Here is an 18,383-nt window from a genome sequence, read left to right as displayed (position 1 = left end):
TTTAGCTCATGCTACTGATCTTTGGCAAATATAGAATCATGGAGTCATGGAATGGTTTGGGTTGGAAGGGACCTTGAAGATCATCCAGTTCCAACTTCCCTGCTGTGGGCAGGGAAACTCTCCCCTACACCAGGTTCATCAAAGCCCCATCCAACCTGGCCTTGAACACTGCCAGGGATGGGGCAGTCACAACTTCTCTGGGCAACCTGGTCCACGGTTTTAGAGTCGTAATGCTATACTGGGACTGAGAGGGAACCAGCTGGATGCCACCAGTAGTGATGTGTGGGATCCTCCTGACTCTGCCTGTGGCTTGCAGGTGTGGAAGAAGAAGCTGTCTGCAGCGGTGGAGACAGGAGACGCCTCTGAAGTGAAGCGCTGCAAGAACATGGAAATCCTGTACGACTCCCTGCAGCTGGCCCACAAGTGCATCCTCAACTCCTTCTACGGCTACGTCATGCGGAAAGGGTGAGTCTTCTCCCTGGGCGATGCCAGGGTCCTCTGGAGAGGACCCTTGGAAACCAGGATTGTCCTAGGGGGCTGTCACTTGCTTCACCTGCTTTTGAAGCACCAGGATGAAGGTAGGTGCTGCCGATAACACTCTCCTCTTGCTTCCACCAATGACTTCTCATCCTGGAGACTCCTGCCAGACATTAAGTGTTGGGCAAAAGTGACTGGAATCTTGTCTGTTAGTGGGTTTCCAGCTCTTCTGAAGCATCATAACTGGGGCAAGGAGAACAATCTACCAAGCACCAGTGTTGATATGTTTCTTGCCCTTCTTCCTCTGGAGGTCCTGCACTTTCCAGAGCTGGGTTTGGGAGGGGGCACTTCATGCTCTTCACTTTTCCTCCTGTGCTCACAGAGCTCGCTGGTACTCCATGGAAATGGCCGGCATCGTCTGCTTCACGGGAGCGAATATCATCACCCAGGCCAGGGAACTGATCGAGCAGATCGGGTGAGTGTGTGCTGAGCTGGGGAAGAAAGGTCTGTCTGCGTCTGGGACAGATGTGGGGCACGTGGAACACCTGAGCTTTCAGCTGTTCATGTGGAAGATTCAGATTCTGACACTGCTGTGGTTGTTCTCTGGTGTTATAAGGGTTTGCTTTGCAGAAGGGACCGGAGGGTGGAGGCAGCAGACTGCCTCTACCTCTATGGGGGACACAGAGCTGATCTTCACCTATCATCCGCTCTCCTCCTGACATGGACCTTCCTTCCTTCCTTAGGAGACCTCTGGAACTGGATACAGATGGGATTTGGTGTGTCCTCCCCAACAGCTTCCCAGAGAACTTTGTCATCAAGTCAACCAATGCCAAGAAGCCAAAGGTGACAATCTCCTACCCAGGTGCCATGCTGAACATCCTGGTGAAGGTGAGTCTTGCACCCATCCAGGCCAGCTCTGCACTCTGGGAAAAAGGAGGTGGAGGACTGGCAAGGGAGGAGGGCCTCTCTTCCATCTCTGCTCTCTGTGTCGCGAGCGGGATGTTGGCCCTGTGTGCTGCACAGCTGCTCGCTGCCCAGAGAGCGTCTGAGCGGAGGGAGAGGCTCCGATGTCCTGCAGCAGAGAGGGTGGCGCGTAAGAGGCCAGGGTTGGTCCACGTTCACCTGTGCAGGCTGGGAGGCCAGAGCAGAGCAAGGTCCAAACCTGTCCTCTGCTTCATGCAGCTTCTGTAAGACCCAAGACTATAATTTCAGGGTCCAAAGCATTTTTCTTCTCAACAGGCAGGTCGGATGTTTTTTGCGTTTTGCGTCCTGAATTGTGCCATAGCTTTCAGAGGGGCGGTCAGCGATCCCTTAGGGCAGGGTGTGCCTGAGGGCCACCTCCTGGTGTAACCAGCCTGGCTGTTGAGTGGAGCTGTTCTGGGGCTGTGCCCATAGGAAGGCTTCACGAATGATCAGTACCAGGAGCTGCAGGACCCAGCCTCTCTCACCTACGTCACGCGCTCGGAGAACAGCATCTTTTTTGAAGTGGATGGACCATACCTGGCCATGATCCTCCCAGCTTCCAAGGAGGAGGGCAAGAAGCTGAAGAAAAGGTGAGATTTCAAAGCTTGAAATATTATCGCTTCCCCCGGGTAACAGATTGAGGGTCTCTTTTCCGTGGTGCACGTGAGGCACGTTGGTCTGTGCCTCTGGAGCTGGCGGCACACACGATTCACTGGCCTTAAATGGCAAGTTCATTACACCAGGTCGTCTCTGAATCCAGCTACACACTTGCCTCCAGTGCCATACTACCGCAATAAATTTCAGAAGGTAACAGCAAAACAACATTTCTCCAACGTGGTGATCAGACACGATCTCCCTGTTTGGCTCTGAGGTGTGCAGGAGGACTTTGACTTTCCTTCTGAGAACTTCTATTACTGCTTATATGCAACCTAATCTCTTTAAACTCACCAGTTCCTGCCTTCCCGTCTCTCAAGAGTTCATAGACCTCCAGTAATGCTTCTCCTAGATGTTTCCCCTTCCTTCTCCATCTGGAAGAAGGAACAGGTCCTGCCATTACTGTCACGTTACAGGATAGTTGTACTCAAACTTCACTGATTTCTCTGCAGCCTCCTAAATAGGAACACGAGCCAGAGCAGTAGCAACCACTTGTCAGAGGGGCACCCACAGACCTGGGTCTGCTTCCAAGAGATGCTGTTGCTGCTCTGCAGCACCCTCCATCCTTACAGCTCTCTGCTGCCTCGTGCTTAGTGCCCCATCGGACAAGCTCCAGCACCCACCGTCCCCTGCCAGTGCCCTTCTGCAGGCAGTGAGCCCCCGCCAGAGTCGAGGTGGTGCCAAGCTCCGAGTGGGCTCTGCCTGTAGGACTCTTGCCTCAGGCCTCTTGGCTTCTCGTCATTTGGGAACGTTAGCGAGTGAATTTAGTTCGTGGTCACTCTCCGACCCAAGCAGCCTGGAGGTGACTGGCAGGCACCATCGTGGAGGAGAGAAGGCCGTGCCCGCAGCAGTGTGGTCGGGTGGGAGAAGGGCTGGCCAAGTGATGTAGGTTTGAGTATCCCCTCTCTTCTCTTAGCTGATGTTCCCATAAGTTTGTTTGTTTGTTTTCTTGAGAGATACAAGTAATTGGCAGGGCTGTGAAATGCAAAAAAGTGCAAGAGAAAAGGAGAGGGGGAGGAGTGTTCCTACCGTCGTGTCATGGCCATGTCCAGTTTTCTCTGAACCCCTTTGCCAGCGTCTGAGCTGACAGTTTCCTTCTTCTCTCTGAACCTCTTCCTAACGTCCTCCTCCATCGGCCCACCTGGGCGCTCGCCTCCTGCCCTTCACCTGTGTGCAATTGAGATCATTGTCCCAGTGGCTGTGGATGAGCTGGGGTACGTGCTGACCTGCTTTTGCAGGCCACGCTGCAACGGTTGGTAGAGCAGCTGTAGATATTCCGAGATCATCGTAGTGCCGAGCACCGCGGCTCCGCTGAATGCGCCGGATGGCGGCGTGGTGGCCTGGGGAGAAGCACCCTGGCAGGAGGGACAAGAGCAGGATCCTGGAGGACGTGTCCCGTGGCACAGGCCAGGTTTGCCCACGCTGTGTCTCCCAGGTACGCGGTATTCAACGAGGACGGGTCCCTGGCTGAGCTGAAGGGATTCGAGGTGAAGCGCCGGGGCGAGCTGCAGCTGGTGAAGATATTCCAGTCTTCTGTGTTTGAAGCCTTTCTGAAAGGCAGCACACTGGAGGAGGTCTACGCTTCCGTGGCCAAGGTGGCCGACTACTGGCTGGACGTACTCTACAGCAAGGTGAGCGCAGCTCAGCACATCTGTGCTCCTGAGGTGGAGCTGGAGAAGTGTCAGAGCTGGTTTGGCACTGTGGGGAGGGTAGACCTCGCTTGAACAGACTAGGTGGTCTGATGGGCCTCTGATGGGCACTTCCATCTTACTTCTGCTACTTCGGTTCTCTAGAGCTGCTCTTTAGCATCTTAGCGCAAGGGCTCTTCGTTCAGCTGTTGACTGTGGGTGAGTGGTGTCCTTCTCCAGTCACCTCCTTCATGGAGCTGGCCTGGTGGCCTTCATCCTCCAAGGACACTGGCTAAGGGCGTTTGCTGAGGCAGAGAATGACAAAGCCACTTGCCTGTGGAGTGTTTTGTGAGGAGCACAGAGACATCAGCTGTACAGTAACTGCAGAGAGCCGAGAAAACTCAAGAAAGTGGGGGGTGAGAGGGACCGAGAGCCCGGTTGGGTCCTTGTACAAGAAGTTCTTGGTGAGCTCAACTACTTGCTGCCCCAGCCCAGCCATGGCATAAACCGATGCAAGCCTCAAACCCATGTGCTCTCCTTCTAGTAGGTCACAGCAGCTGCAGCAGGGAGCAATTCCCAGGCTCCCCGTAAAGGGCCACACCAACTGGTGTAGGCACTCCCTGCCTCTGACAGCAGCAAGGTTTGCTCATGATGTTCTTGCTAGTTTGGGGTTTTTTTCCTCCCTTTCAGGCTGCCAACATGCCTGATTCGGAGCTGTTTGAGCTGATCTCGGAGAACCGGTCCATGTCACGCAAGCTGGAGGACTACGGAGAGCAGAAGTCCACCTCCATCAGCACTGCCAAGCGCCTGGCAGAGTTCCTGGGGGACCAGATGGTGAAGGATGCCGGGCTCAGCTGCCGGTTCATCATTTCCAAGAAACCAGAAGGGTCTCCGGTCACCGAGAGGTAACCCCATCTTGAGGGCACAGGGGTTTTGACAGTGTAGGGGCAACCAAGAGGGGAAGGGAGGAGGTGAGCAGGAGGTGGGCGAGCTGGTGTGGTGTGGCCCAGTTATCACCTGTCTGCTGGCTCAGACCGTGAGCAAGCCTAGCGATGGGTAACACCGTGCACCCGCTGCACGGTGGCCTTGCGGGGTGGGAGGAGAAGCCTGGAGGGTCTCCACAGGCTGGGAGAGGCAATCGTGCAGCTGGGACCTTGCTCTGGGTGGGGGACAAATGCTCCCCTGCCTTCCCCAGGGCCATCCCCCTCGCCATCTTCCAAGCCGAGCCCAGCGTGCGCAAACACTACCTCCGAAAATGGCTGAAGAGCCCCTCGCTGCAGGACTTCAACATCCGCGCGGTGAGTGGGGCATCCCTGCGGATGGCCCCGGCTCCGGGACAGGGGCTCGTCCCTTCGGAGGCGCGACCTGCACCGCAGCCGCCTGCGCTCGCAAAGTGGGGTGCTGGGGCCGGGGGTCCTGGGAGACGCTTGACCCTGCGTCTGGTGGCCTTCTGCTCAGTGTTCTTCGCTACCTGCTGCTCTGCTCTTTTCACAGATCCTGGACTGGGACTACTACATCGAGAGACTGGGCAGCACCATCCAGAAAATCATCACCATCCCCGCAGCCCTGCAGCAGGTACGAGGCGGTGGCGGGGCAGGAGGACTGCTTTGGTTAAGGGACTCGGTGTGATCCAGAGATGCTCTCCAGGTAAAGAACCCGGTGCCGCGGGTCCGGCACCCAGACTGGCTCCACAAGAAACTCCTGGAGAAGAACGATGTGTACAAACAGAAAAAAATCAATGAGCTCTTCGCTTCCGAAGGGAAGAGACAGGTAAAGAGAGTGAGGGAAAGGTGCCGGCTGTGCTGGTGGGGCTCTTCTCCAACCCACGTCCTCCTGCTGTCCTTGCTCCCTCAGGTCCTCGCCAACCAGCCCCCGGAGGGGACACCCAGCTCACAGATTGGTGACATAGAGGACTTTGGGGCTACCAAGACCCTTCAGCTGCCAGTTCCCATCGCAAATAAGCGGAAGCGGGTCCCTGCGGCAGAGGAAAGCCAACAGATGTCCCAGTACCTGGAGCTATCCCAGTCCTGGCGAGAGATCCTGGGTCCACCTCCACCCCTGGGGACCACCAAAGTAGGTGAAGCAGGCTGGGCAGGAGATGCCCTGGGGCTGTGCTCGTCCACCCAAGCAGCTTGGGTGCTGCCAGGAGTGAGCTGTGGGTCTCCTGAAACCCTCTGCCTGCCCATGGCTCAGGGCTACAAGGAGAAGTATGACCAGGAGATGGAGAAATATAACCACCAATGGAGAAAAGGGGGGTGGTGGTGGCTTCACAGCTGGGGCAGGAACATGATGTGCAGCTGTAGGACAGAGGGCTCCATTGTATGGCGCAGTGCTGGGGGACTGGGAATCCTCTGCTGGTTTCTGGCTCGACTCACACATGGTGTCACCCCACTCAGGAGGAGCGGCTGATCTGGCTGCGCTACCACCAGAAGAAGTGGGAGCTGCAGGCTCGGCAGCGGCGGGAGCGGCGGAAGAGGCGGCGCCTGGAGGACGGCGAGGTGACAGCGGGTGGAGGAGTGGTCCGCGATGCTCTCTCCAAAGGGCTGGGCAGCTACCTGCGCCGGACAGCACGCAGCATCCTGGACTTGCCCTGGCAGATCGTGCAGGTACCAAGGAGGGGACCTGCCATGGAGGGCAGCATGGGGCACGTTGTCACTGTCTGTGGTCCGATGATGAAGTTGATGGCCTGCTGACCCCAGCACTGCACTGGTGCCAACCCTGGGGGGGCCAGGGCGGGCTGTGGAGCCTTGGGCTCACGCACATCTGTATGGAAACAGGAGGCCATGTGGTTATCCTTGGTGGTGAATCTGGGAGGCATATGTAGATCTGCCAGCGGGGCAGCTCCAGTTCAGCCCGTTGGCAGCACTGTGCAGCAGACACAACCACAAAACCCCAGTTGAGTTTGGAGGCAGCTCTGGGGTCCATCTGGTCCCAACCCCCTGCTCAAGCAGAGCCGCCCGGAGCCAGCTGCCCAGGACAGCATCCAGATGGCTTTTGAGAATGTCCAAGGTGGGAGACTCCACAATTTCCCTGGGCAACATATGCAAGGGCTCTGTCACCCTCACAGGGAAAAAGTGTCTCCTGATGTGCAGAGCGAAACTCCTGCGTTCCAGTTTGTGCCCATGGCCTCTGGTCCTGCCACTGGGCACCACTGGGAGGAGCCAGGCTCCATCGTTTTTGCACTTCCCTTCAGATGTTTATATACACTGATGAGATCCTTCTGAACTTCCTCTGCTCCAGACTGGACAGTCCCAGCTCTCCCAGCCTTTCCTCATATGAAAAATGCTCCAGTCTCTTCTTCGTCCTCGTGACCCTTTGTTGGACTCTCTCCAGTATTTCCATGTCTCTCCTGTACTGGGGAGCCCAGCACTGTGCCTGTGATGGACACAGGATTCCAGTGATGCCTGGAAGCAACCAGCCTACAAACGTGGAAGTGGGGTGGTGCTATCCAGGCGTTTTCACAAATACTCGTTACTCATGGCCATCTGAGCCACATCACCCACTTCATCTTCCAGAAAGGCCTCCAGAGCTGCAGGCAGCCCTTGTGCACAAGCGAGCTTGGGGTGGGATGGCTGGTCCAGGATGTCAGAGTGACTTGGCTGACATCGAGGGTCAGCTTGAGTTGGTTGGCCAGCCTTAGCCAGAAAGTTTTCTCCATGGTGCTCTGGGACAGTAGCAGGATATAGGGACTCCAGCACTGGGAGCAACGACTCTTTAAGCCCCCTGCTCTCTTTGTGGTCACCAACTTGCCGTATAGATCCAGAGGGTGCTCCACAGCTTAGACATAAGCACTGATAACGTGCTGGATCTCCCTGCTCACACTACCTTTGTACCCCCGTGTCCTGCAGATCGCCGAGACCAGCCAGCCTGGGCTGTTCAGGCTGTGGGCGGTGATCGGGAGCGACCTGCACTGCATCAGGCTGAGCATCCCCCGCGTCTTCTATGTCAACCAGCGTGTCCCAAAGCCAGAGGAGGGAGCAACTTACAGGAAGGTGAGGACCTGCTCTTTCTGGCAGGGCAAACAGCAGCTTGCCTTGAGATAAGGCTCTTCACCTCCACTGCAGGCAACTATTACAAGCATCTGCCTTGCGGGGTGTCACTGTCCCACTCCATGGGTGTATCTCATCCAGTCCCCGGTCCCTCTGCTAATCCCAGCCTGCCCAGAAAGCAGGTTCTCTGTTACGTGAATTTGTAACGTGCACGAGCAAAACCCACTGATTTCCTTGGGAGAGAGGAGCACCAGGAGCTGGGCTGGCTCAGAGCCCAGTGCCTGGCAGCAGTGCCGCGTGGTGGGACGTGCCCCGCTAAGCGTGTCCCTTGCCTCGGCAGGTGAACAGGATCCTGCCGCGCTCAAACTTAGTTTACAACCTGTATGAATACTCCGTCCCTGAGGACATGTACCAAGACCACATCAATGAAATCAATGCAGACCTCTCTGCTCCGGACATCGAGGGAGTGTATGAGACGCAGGTAACTCCTCTGGACGCTCGTTTTTAATGATTGCTGAGCGGTAGCTCGTTAGTCGGAGTGCCAGGGGCACAGGAGGACACCTGGCACTTAATTCAACAGCTTGGTGAGACACCAAAAATCAAAGACCCTGCACAGCAGAGTCCTGGGGAATATACCCGCAGTCGTGTGGGCAGGGACACTGAGTGTCAGCACGGGGTTTAAGGCACGTCAGGGAAAGGGGCTTATCTGAAGTTAGGAAACTTTGGGGAAGGAAGTGTTTAAGCAGAAAAGGTGATCTTCCTCAGAACTGAACCAGAACCCGCCTGCCGGTGTTCGAACCAGAAAAGATAAGGGGTATTTAGAGTAAAGATGGGGAAAACCCAACACACGTGGAATTGTACATAGGTCAGGGTGCCCTGTCCTCTAAGACAAGGTGGTAAAAGCTTTAGAAAGAAGAATAGGATCCAACTTGAAAGTTCAGGAAAAGCGAGAACAACCTGAATGAAGTTCAGTACAAAGCAATCAAGGCAAAATTTAAGTTTGCCAGTGCTATTAATGCTGAAAGTCTGAAAATTCAGATGGGAAATGGGGATGCCTGCTTCTAATGAGGACACTGGTGTGTTCAGCAGCTCAGAACTCGGTGACAGGAATTTAATCAAGAAGACATTGTAGTGTCTGGACCTGACCTCTATGGAAGGGGCAGAGTAGGTTGCACTGTTGTAAGAGGGGAGCTATGCGTTAAAGAAAGCACAAAGGCAAATGAATTTGCTACTCAAATGCAACGTAGAATTATTGTGGATCGAAAGTCTTTGCCTAAGTAGGACAAGCTGGGTGTGAGCAGGGGTGCTGTTAGCCACAAAATGCTTTGTGAGATGTAGGAGGCTGCAAGGGCGAAGGAGCATCATAAAGTTCAGAGACTTCAGCTACGGAAGTTATTGGAATAGCCTGGAAAGGGTTACAGTGAGATGTGTATCTAATCCCAGAGCGAGCTGGGACTGTTCAACCTGGAGGAGAAGGGGCTCAGGGGACCTTCTTGGTGGGAGGAGGAAAGGAGAGGAGCCAGGCTTTTCTCAGGGGTGCCCAGGGAGAGGATGGGAGGCGGCGAGCACAAACTGAAGCATGGGAAATTCTGTGTAAACACCAGAAAAAACTTCTGCAAGAGCAGTTGAGCGAGTCGTCCAAAGGGTTGTGGAGTTTCCATCCTTGGAGATACAGAGAACCCAGCTGGACACAGTCCTGGGCAAGGAAAGGTCTGTCTTGATCTTTAAACATCTGCAGTGCGATTCTGAGCACGGACTCCAAAAAACGTAGCAGGACTAACACAGGAGGATGATGAGGAAGATGTGATGGAGGGAACGGCTTCCTTGCAGGGACAGGGTTTAAGGACACGGGAATGCTTCGGCTTGCTAAAGACATCTGAAAATGGGATGTACTAGGGGGCTGTAAAGTCAACACGGGCATGAGGGAAGTGTGATTAGGCAAGGAACGTGTATCGCTTCTCACTGGTTTGGGACTGGGTCCCACAGCAAGTCATTCAGGAGTCTTCTGCAGCTGTGGAGTTTACAGCTGTAGGGTTAACGAAACGGGGCAAATCGGTGGTGGGTCTCCCACTGTGCCCATTATCTGGTGGTTCAGATGACCAACCACAAGCTGCAGAGCTGCAAGATTGCCCATGTACTGCTCCACGTCCGCCAAAGTACCTGCTGCTTCCCTTGACGGTGGGACCCGGGGCTGGATAGGAGCACGTGTGAATTAAGAATTAAGATACCTGTTGTGTGTCTCCAGCGCTGGCAAGGGTGATGATACCAAACTCATGCTGGAGGCACCTCAGGTATGTCCTACCTGTGGTTTTTAAGGCAGGTTGTTCTAGGTCTGAAACCCCCAAGAAGAGCTTGGCAGCAGCACGTCATTCCACCACATCTCTTCTCACCATCGTTCCAGGTGCCGCTCCTCCTCCGTGCCCTGATCCAGCTGGGCTGCGTGTGCATGGTCAGCAGGCAGCTCGTCAGGCACCTCGTGGGGCGAGAGGCCGAAACCTTTGACATCGAGCACCTGGAGATGCGCTCGCTCGCCCAGTTCGCTTACCTGGAGCCAGGTGAGGCATCCCGAGAGAGAGGGGCTTGTGGGGCACCCGGGACCCGGCACGCGCGAGAACCACTGACGCTGCGCGCTGTGTCCCTAGGAAGTATTCGCCATATCTACCTCTACCACAGCTCCCAGGGCAGCAAGGCACTCCTGGGCCTCTTCATCCCCTCGCAGCGCAAAGCTGCCGTCTTCGTGCTGGACAAGGTGAGGTGGAACTTGGGAGGTGGGTGGTGCTGGTGGATCAAAAGCTGGACAGAAGCCGGCAATGTGCACTCACGGCCACCCGTGCCCTGGGCTGCACCCAGAGCAGCGTGGGCAGCAGGTCAGGGAGGGGATTCTGCCCCTCTGCTCTGCTCTCCTGAGACCCCCCTGCAGTGCTGCCTTCAGCTCTGGGGTCCCCAACAGCAGAAGGACATGGAGCTGCTGGAGCGGGTCCAGAGGAGGCCACGAAGATGATCTGAGGGCTGGAGCACCTCTGCTCTGGAGACAGGCTGAGAGAGCTGGGGCTGTTCAGCCTGGAGAAGAGAAGGCTCCGGGGAGACTTCCTTGTGGCCTTTCAGTACTTCGAGGGGGCTTCGAAGAAAGATGGGGACAGGCTTTTTAGTAGGGCCTGTAGCAACAGCACACAGGGTGATGGCTCTAAACTAAAAGAGCCGATTCAGAGCAGATTGAAGGAAGATGTTTTTTACAGTGAAGGTGGTGAAGCACTGGCACAGGTTGCCCAGAGAGGTGGTAGATGCCCCATCCCTGGAAACATTCATGGTCAGGCTGGACGGGGCTCTGAGCAAGCTGCTTTAGTTGAAGATGTCCCTGCTCATGGCAGGGGGGTTGGACTAGATGACCTTTAAAGGTCCCTTCCAACCCAAACCATTCTATGACCCTGTGATGGGAGTCAAGCAGCAGGAGGTTTCTCCACACATCCCTGCCATGTCTCAGCAGGGCTTGGTGGGAGGCATCTCATGATGCATGGAGGGGAGAGCCCCCCGAGACCACCCAGCCCAGGGTCCTTCTCCCCCCACCTCTGACCTGGTCCCCCGTGGGTGCAGGTTCGCAGCAACCAGATGCCAAATCTCACCACCCTCTTCTCGGCGGAGCGCAGCGCGCTGCTGGAGAAGGCGGGTGAAGAGCTGCTGCCCCCGGACAAGCACACCTTCGAAGTGCGTGCCGAGACCGACCCCAAGGCCGTCTACAGGGCCGTCCAGCGGCTGCTGCTGGGCTACAAGGTGAGACAAAGGCACGAGGAAGGTCCTTGCGGGACCTCGTCCGTGCAGGCAGGTGGGAAGGGGTGGGTGCTGTGGAAGGCACTGGCACAAGTTCCAACAGCGCCTGCACGTAGCTGCTGGCCCGAAGGTCAAGGGTAGAAGTGGGTGTTGCTCAAGGGCTTTGCCTTGCTTGGGGTGGCTTGCCTAGGGCAGTGCCAGCAGCGAGGCCACCTCAGTATCTGCCCCCATCCCTGCGCTCAGCTGGAGAGCTGGTCGCGTGGAGGTGGGTGCTTCAGGAGCACTGGGTGTTCGGTGTCCGCCGTGGGGACCTGCTGCGAGGACGGGGCATCCGGCACTGCCGGTTTCCTGCTGAGCAGAGGCACTTGGCTGGAGAGGTGCACCAGGACTTGTCCTCTCCATCGCGCAGGACGAGCGCCGGGGCCCCACGCTGATCGCTGTGCAGTCTAACTGGGACCTGAAACGGCTGGCGAGCGGGATCCCCATCATTGAGGAGTTCCCCTTGGTCCCCATCCAGCTGGTAGATGACATCAGCTACTCGGTCCTGGACTGGCAGCGCCATGCCGCCCGCCGCATGATCCGCCACTACCTCAACCTGGACACCTGCCTCTCCCAAGCTTTCGAGATGAGCAGGTGCCCGTGGCAGCCACGTTCCCCTGGAGCTGCTATGCCCTCGATGGGACCACGGGGGGCTGTCTCGTCCCTTGAGGGGACAGGCAGGGGTCCCTGTCTTCTCTGCAGCGGTGCTCACCCTGATGACTGTCCCTCTCCCCGTGCCCCAGGTACTACCACATCCCCATTGGGAACCTCCCCGATGACATCTCCACCTTCGGCTCTGACCTGTTCTACTCGCGCCACCTCCGTCGTCACAACCACTTGCTGTGGCTCTCGCCCACGGCCCGCCCAGACCTGGGGGGAAAGGAGGCTGATGACAACCGCCTGGTCATGGAGTTTGATGAGAGAGCCTCTGTGGAGATAAACAACCCCGGCTGCTACTCCACAGGTGAGGAGGGAGTAGGGTGGGAGCGCTGGGCAGGTGCAGAGCTGGATCCTGCTCTGCAAGCCCTGTAGAGGGATGGATGCAGTCTCCAAAGAGTCTCCGCGTTGACAGTAGTCAACAGCAGTGTTGGTGTTTCAGCAGCAGTCTGGGCAAGGTGTGTGCAAGGGACGTGTCCTGGGGCAGGGAGGTCTCACCTGCAATGTGTGCAGGCATCCAAACGCGGATTCTTTCCCAATTCATGACCACTGACAGCAGCACTCAGAAGACCACCTGTAAGTGTCAGCTCAAGGACAGGCTAGCTCAACTGGTCATCTCTGGTGACCCTAGGACAGGTCTTTCTCAGAGGCAGCAGCAGCTTGAGTGGTGGTCAGTTCTTCTGAGCTCCTCGGCTGCAGCTTCCAGAAAAACCTAGTGGTCTCCGGAGGGTTAGTAGGTCCAAGTCTTGTTGGAAGACAAGTGCTGGTCAAGACAGTCACACCTGTGAAAGCATCTCCCCGCTCGGTGCAGCAACACTCTTGTAACTGTGAAAAGCCCTCCTGGCAGAGGGTCAGAGAGGGTGTCCTGGTGTCCTTGTTGGTCCTTCACCCTGCCTGCCTGCTGAGAGGTTGTGTCTGCTGTTAGTGTGTCTGGAGCTGGACATCCAGAGCCTGGCTGTGAACACGGTGCTGCAGTCCCACCACATAAACGACATGGAAGGAGGCTCCAGCATGAGCATCAGCTTTGACGTGATTCAGCAGGCGTCCCTGGAAGACATGGTGACAGGGAACCAAGCTGCCAACATCCCAGCCAGCTACGATGAAACTGCCCTCTGCTCCAACGCTTTCAGGTATGGCTCTAGGAGCCAGCATGAGGTGGAGCATCTGGTCTCCATCCTGGCCGGTCCCCTCAGGGGTCTTACTGCCCATTCCCTCCTGGCTTTAGCCTTTCCCAGACTCGTGCCAGCAATGAGGGGCTTTTGGGGTGCTATAAATATAAATTCACGTCTCAAGAGCAGGGTAGGCACCTTCTCCTACAGACTCTTGAAGATCCTGGGCTCAGAACTGCCTGGTGGCTCAGCCAGCAGATGTATGGGATGTCAATGAAGACTTTGCCCTTTCCCGTTCTCCTTTCTTTGTGCTCCACCAGGTTATAGAGGCACGTATTTGCCCTGTGTCTTGTGCGCTGAGGGCTCGGGGGTCTCTGCTCTGGCACAGTTCCTGCTCTGAATCCTCCAGCATTTCCAAAAACATGTCCCTGTCTGGAAAGGGGAAGGGATTGCTCGTGGCTGGTGGAGTGACACTGGTCTCTGCTCCCTGGCAGGATCCTGAAGAGCATGGTGGTGAGCTGGGTGAAGGAGATCACGCAGTATCACAACGTCTACGCAGACAACCAGGTCATTCACTTTTACCGCTGGCTCCGCTCTCCTTCCTCCCTGCTCTACGACCCGGCCCTGCACCGCACGCTCCACAACATGATGAAGAAGCTTTTCCTGCAGTAAGTGGGACCTGGAGCACACCACGCTGGTAAATGGGGAAGGGACAGGCGTGGTATTAGTGACCAGGATGCTGTTGGCACCCACAGTCACTCCTCTCTGCCACAGCCTCCAGAGAGGTGGGCAGTAGGTTGGACCTGCCATATGTTTGGGTGAGCTCCCTTGCATGGCATCTCCTGGCTGTGCTGGAGCAGCACGTCCCCCGTGGGTTGCATGTGCTCCTCGGGCTTTGCCTTGCTGCCTGCTGACTCCTGCGCCCTGCCTGCAGGCTGGTGGCTGAGTTCAAGCGTCTGGGCTCCTCGGTGGTCTACGCCAACTTCAACCGGATCATTCTGTGCACCAAGAAGCGGCGCATCGAGGACGCCATCAGCTACATGGAGTACATCATCAACAGGTGGGGTGCGCTGGCCAAGCCAGGCCTGGAGATGAGGCTCCCAGATGATGGAGCTGAGGCAGGGCTTGGGGCCAGGAAGGAGGGTGCTGGTTTTTTGCCTTTTGACAAAGCCTCAGCTCTGAATTTCGGGGTTGGGGTTTTTTTTTGGCAAAGCTACTTGAAAGGACAAGGTTGCCCAGTTCTCTTGCTGTCGTGCCTGGAGTAGGGATCTGTCCCTTAGCTGTCCTCTATAGGCAATATTCCAAGAATACTTACAGGATTCAATCTAGAAGAGACCTTCAGGAGAACTTGAGGTGCCCGACACCTCATCTCCTGCCTGGCTCTCAGTATCCCAGCCATGGTACAGGCACCTTGACACAAGCATAGGGGGCCAAGACTCCTCGGTACGGCTTCTCCTGGGGTCCCACCAGTGGTTGGCTGGGAGAGGGGAACCCCCTCTCTCCTTGCCAGCAGCAGCTCCTCCCCGTGGTGTCCTATGGAGAAGGCTCTGAACTAGGGACGATGCCAATGCTGTGGGTGACTGCAGTCTCTTCCCTCCAGCATTCACTCCAAGGAAATCTTCCACTCTCTGACCATCTCCTTCTCCCGCTGCTGGGAGTTTTTGCTCTGGATGGATCCAGCAAATTATGGAGGTATCAAGGGAAAAGTGGATCCTCGCGTCCACTACGGGGAGGTAAGAGATGAGAAACGCTCAGTACCCCAGGAGCAGGTGCTGGGGGTCGAGCTGAGCAGAGGTGCTGGCTGGGCACAAGGAACCACTGTGGTATCACTCGCCCCTCCAGAAGGACACCAGCAACGTGCAAGCGTCGGAGGAGGACAACAGCGAGGAAGAGGAGGAGGCGGCAGTGGGGGAAGAAGAGGAGGAGGAAGGGGAGCCGAACATGGAGGAGCTGCTGGAGAACAGCTGGAATATCGCACAGTTCCTGCCCCAGGCCGCCTCCTGCCAGAGCTACTTCCTGATGATCGTGTCGGGTGAGTTGTCCCAGGGAGTGAACGAGTTCGCTTGTGCCTCCCTGGTGCCGGGGAGAGCCTGCAGCGGGGCGGCTGCTGGTGCCAGCTGGAGCTAGAGCCTTGCCCATGTCTCCCCAGCCTACATTGTGGCCGTGTACCACAGCATGAAGGAGGAGCTGCGGCGCAATGCCCCTGGGAGCACCCCCGTCAAGAGGAGGAGCACCAGCCAGGTGTCCCAGGAGGCGCTGGGGGAGATGGGCTCCATGCCCGGTGAGTGCCAAGCCATGGGGCAGCCCTGGTGCAGGCAGAGAGCCACCCACCTTGCTGTCCCCCTGTGCCACCATACAGCTCAAGTGCTCTCCGCTCCGCCTCTCTAGGCATGATCACCTTCTCGCAGGATTACGTGGCCAATGAGCTCACCCAGAGCTTCTTCACCATCACCCAGAAGATCCAGAAGAAGATGGCCGGTTCTCGTAACGCCACTGAGCCTTCAGACATGTTCCCAGTGCTGCCTGGCTCCTACTTGCCACTCAACAACCCGGCTCTGGAGTTTATCAAATACGTTTGCAAGGTCAGCGAGGTGGGCCACGGCCCTTTTCTGAAGGTTTGTGATTAGGGTTCAAATTCTGGTCCTTGTCTATGGCTCAGATTTGCTGCAGCTTTCCTCCAGGGGTGATCGACAACCACCAGCTTGTCTTGCCCTGCACCCACATGAGGTCGCGAGGATATGAGCTGTCCTGGTGAGGAAGCTCTCTTCTCCTCTGCTGGTAGGCTCATCTGGCTCTTATTCTTGTAGGTCCTCTCCCTGGATGCCAACGTAACCAACCAGGTGAACAAACTGCGCCGGGACCTGCTGCGCCTCATCGAGGTGGGCGAGTTCTCAGAAGCAGCCCAGTTTCGGGACCCTTGCCGCTCCTACGTGCTTCCTGAAGTCATCTGCAGGAACTGCAACTTCTGCAGGGACCTGGACCTGTGCAAGGACCCTGCCCTCTCTCAGGTGCAGCCTCTCTCCTGGGGACACCAGCGGCACCAGCACGGCACTGCTGGAGGCTGCTCTGTCGCGTTACCCACCTTTTCTCTCAACCCCTTTGCTTTGCAGCTGTGCTCGCTGCCGGTGCTCAGCCTCACCTAAAGGCCACTTTCCCCAAAGGTTCACCTCCCTTTCTAGCTGCTTGTGACAGGTCTGGGCATCCCTTGGCTTTGGCTGATGGTCCATCATCTCCAGAAACTGGTTACACCATCCCAGTGCTTGGGACTCTTGGTGCTCACCTCCCTCCTCTTTGCCCCTAGGATGGGTCGGTGCTTCCCAGCTGGGTCTGCTCCAACTGCCAGACGCAGTATGACTCCGACGCCATCGAAACAGCGCTGGTGGAAGCCCTGCAGAAGAAGCTGATGGCCTTTGTACTGCAGGACCTGGTGGGTGTGGGGATCCCCTGCCTGTCCCCAGGGCTGGCTGAGGCTGGGCACATTCACTTGGCCTCAGCTCCTGGCCCCCCTAAAACTCCTTGGCCTCCAGGTGTGCAAGAAGTGTTGTGGTGTGAAGGAGACGCACATGCCCGTGTACTGCAGCTGTGCTGGAGACTTTGCCCTCACCATCTCTGCCCAGGTATGCCTGTACCCTGCTGCCTAGCCCAGCCCCATGCCGGCAGCTCCTAGAGGGACAGCCCTGTTCCTCCTCTGCCTCTTCTCTAATGGCTTGTCCCCTGGGACCTGCTGTGCTGCCCACTGCCCCATGAGCCCTGCCCGGCCACCCCCTGGAGCCGCCTGCCACCCAGGGGTGCTGGCCCACCTCCTTTCCTCACTGCTTTTATCCCCAGACCTTCATGGAGCACATCACTGTCTTCCGGAACATCGCCCGGCACTATGGCATGACCTACCTGCTGGAAACTATCGAGTGGCTGCTGCGCACCAACCCCCAGCTCCGGCAGTGAGGTGGTGGGCAGCTCCTCCTGCCTGCACCACGCCGGTCGGGGCACCGGAGCTGTGCTCTCACACCCGCGGGAGAGCAGTCATGGACCCCCTTGGCCATGCGCTGGACCCTGGAGAAGCTGCACACCCCTCCTGCGGCGAGGGAGGGAAGGCAGGAGCCGTGCTGGGGACTGGGCTTTCATGCCCCCAGCTGCCAGGTGTTGGGGGTCTGGGGGCACCAGGGGCTGGAGCTGTGCTCTATAGGTCTGTGCTGGCCCCCAGGTGTGGTTTTAAGGTTGAATTTCTTTAAATAAATGGATTGTAGAAAGCAGATGTAGTTTTTGGGGAAGGGGGAAGGAGGGGCTGTGGCCCACAGCTCCCATCCATGGTGGATGTTTGCAGTTGGAGGGGTCGAGCTGTGTCCTTGCTGGGCAGGAAGGACCAAGGATTGTGCCTGTCTGATCCCTGCCTGCTTGTGGCCAGGAAGGCTGCAGCCTGGCAGTGTCCCCTGGCTGCCCCCCTCCAGCCCCAGGCGAAGGGGCAGTGCTGCCTTCCTGCCAGCAAGTGTGCGTCTGGCTGCAGCCTCTGGCCTGGCTCTGCCTCCTGCTCCTGCCCTCTTGGAGGTAAAGAATCACAGAATCATAGAATGGTTTGGGTTGGAAGGGACCTTAAAGACATCCAGTTCCAACCCCCCTGCCATGGGCAGGGACACCCTCCACTACACCAGGTTGCTCAAAGCCTCATCCAACCTGGCCTTGAACACTGCCAGGGATGGGGCAGCCGCAACTTCCCTGGGCAACCTGGTCCAGTGCCTCACCACCCTCAGAGGGAAGATCTAACCTAAATCTCCCCTCTCAGTTTAAAGCCATTGCCCATTGCCCCTGTCCACACCCTTGTCCAAAGCCCCTCTCCAGCTTTCTTGTAGCCCCTTTAGGCACTGGAAGGTGCTGGAAGGTCTCCCTGGAGCTTTCTCTTCTCCAGGCTGAACAGCCCCAACTCTCAGCCTGTCTCCAGAGCAGAGGTGCTCCAGCCCTCCCATCATCTTTGTGGCCTCCTCTGGACCCACTCCAACAGCTCCGTGTCCTTCTGATGTTGGGGACCCCAGAACTGAACGTAGCACTGCAGGGGGGTCTCACAAGGGCAGAGCAGAGGGACAGAATCCCCTACCTGACCTGCTGCTCAT

General features: G+C 57.1%; 1 protein-coding gene across 1 annotated transcript in view; it reads left to right on the top strand.

The window, feature by feature from the left end:
• POLE (DNA polymerase epsilon, catalytic subunit) overlaps positions 1-17,223 on the top strand; it is a 29,088-nt gene extending 11,865 nt beyond the window's left edge. Inside the window, exons 20-48 of the mRNA XM_086623703.1 lie at positions 317-465; positions 860-952; positions 1,221-1,365; positions 1,873-2,030; positions 3,530-3,725; positions 4,413-4,627; positions 4,918-5,020; positions 5,217-5,297; positions 5,370-5,492; positions 5,577-5,795; positions 6,119-6,328; positions 7,571-7,714; positions 8,052-8,192; positions 10,113-10,266; positions 10,354-10,460; positions 11,303-11,479; positions 11,886-12,109; positions 12,259-12,479; positions 13,098-13,302; positions 13,776-13,949; positions 14,216-14,341; positions 14,882-15,014; positions 15,124-15,313; positions 15,431-15,562; positions 15,670-15,863; positions 16,089-16,289; positions 16,583-16,708; positions 16,809-16,898; positions 17,110-17,223. Of these exons, the coding sequence (XP_086479829.1) occupies positions 317-465; positions 860-952; positions 1,221-1,365; positions 1,873-2,030; positions 3,530-3,725; positions 4,413-4,627; positions 4,918-5,020; positions 5,217-5,297; positions 5,370-5,492; positions 5,577-5,795; positions 6,119-6,328; positions 7,571-7,714; positions 8,052-8,192; positions 10,113-10,266; positions 10,354-10,460; positions 11,303-11,479; positions 11,886-12,109; positions 12,259-12,479; positions 13,098-13,302; positions 13,776-13,949; positions 14,216-14,341; positions 14,882-15,014; positions 15,124-15,313; positions 15,431-15,562; positions 15,670-15,863; positions 16,089-16,289; positions 16,583-16,708; positions 16,809-16,898; positions 17,110-17,223 (4,545 nt within the window). The remainder of the gene's footprint in view (positions 1-316; positions 466-859; positions 953-1,220; positions 1,366-1,872; positions 2,031-3,529; positions 3,726-4,412; positions 4,628-4,917; positions 5,021-5,216; positions 5,298-5,369; positions 5,493-5,576; positions 5,796-6,118; positions 6,329-7,570; positions 7,715-8,051; positions 8,193-10,112; positions 10,267-10,353; positions 10,461-11,302; positions 11,480-11,885; positions 12,110-12,258; positions 12,480-13,097; positions 13,303-13,775; positions 13,950-14,215; positions 14,342-14,881; positions 15,015-15,123; positions 15,314-15,430; positions 15,563-15,669; positions 15,864-16,088; positions 16,290-16,582; positions 16,709-16,808; positions 16,899-17,109) is intronic.
• Positions 17,224-18,383: the final 1,160 nt, after the last annotated feature.

This window comes from Tauraco erythrolophus, chromosome 19 (assembly GCF_009769465.1).
Source record: "Tauraco erythrolophus isolate bTauEry1 chromosome 19, bTauEry1.pri, whole genome shotgun sequence".
Lineage (NCBI taxonomy): Eukaryota > Metazoa > Chordata > Aves > Musophagiformes > Musophagidae > Tauraco > Tauraco erythrolophus.
The sequence above is the reverse complement of the archived record's forward strand: the minus strand, read 5'-3'. Positions and strand labels throughout refer to the sequence as shown.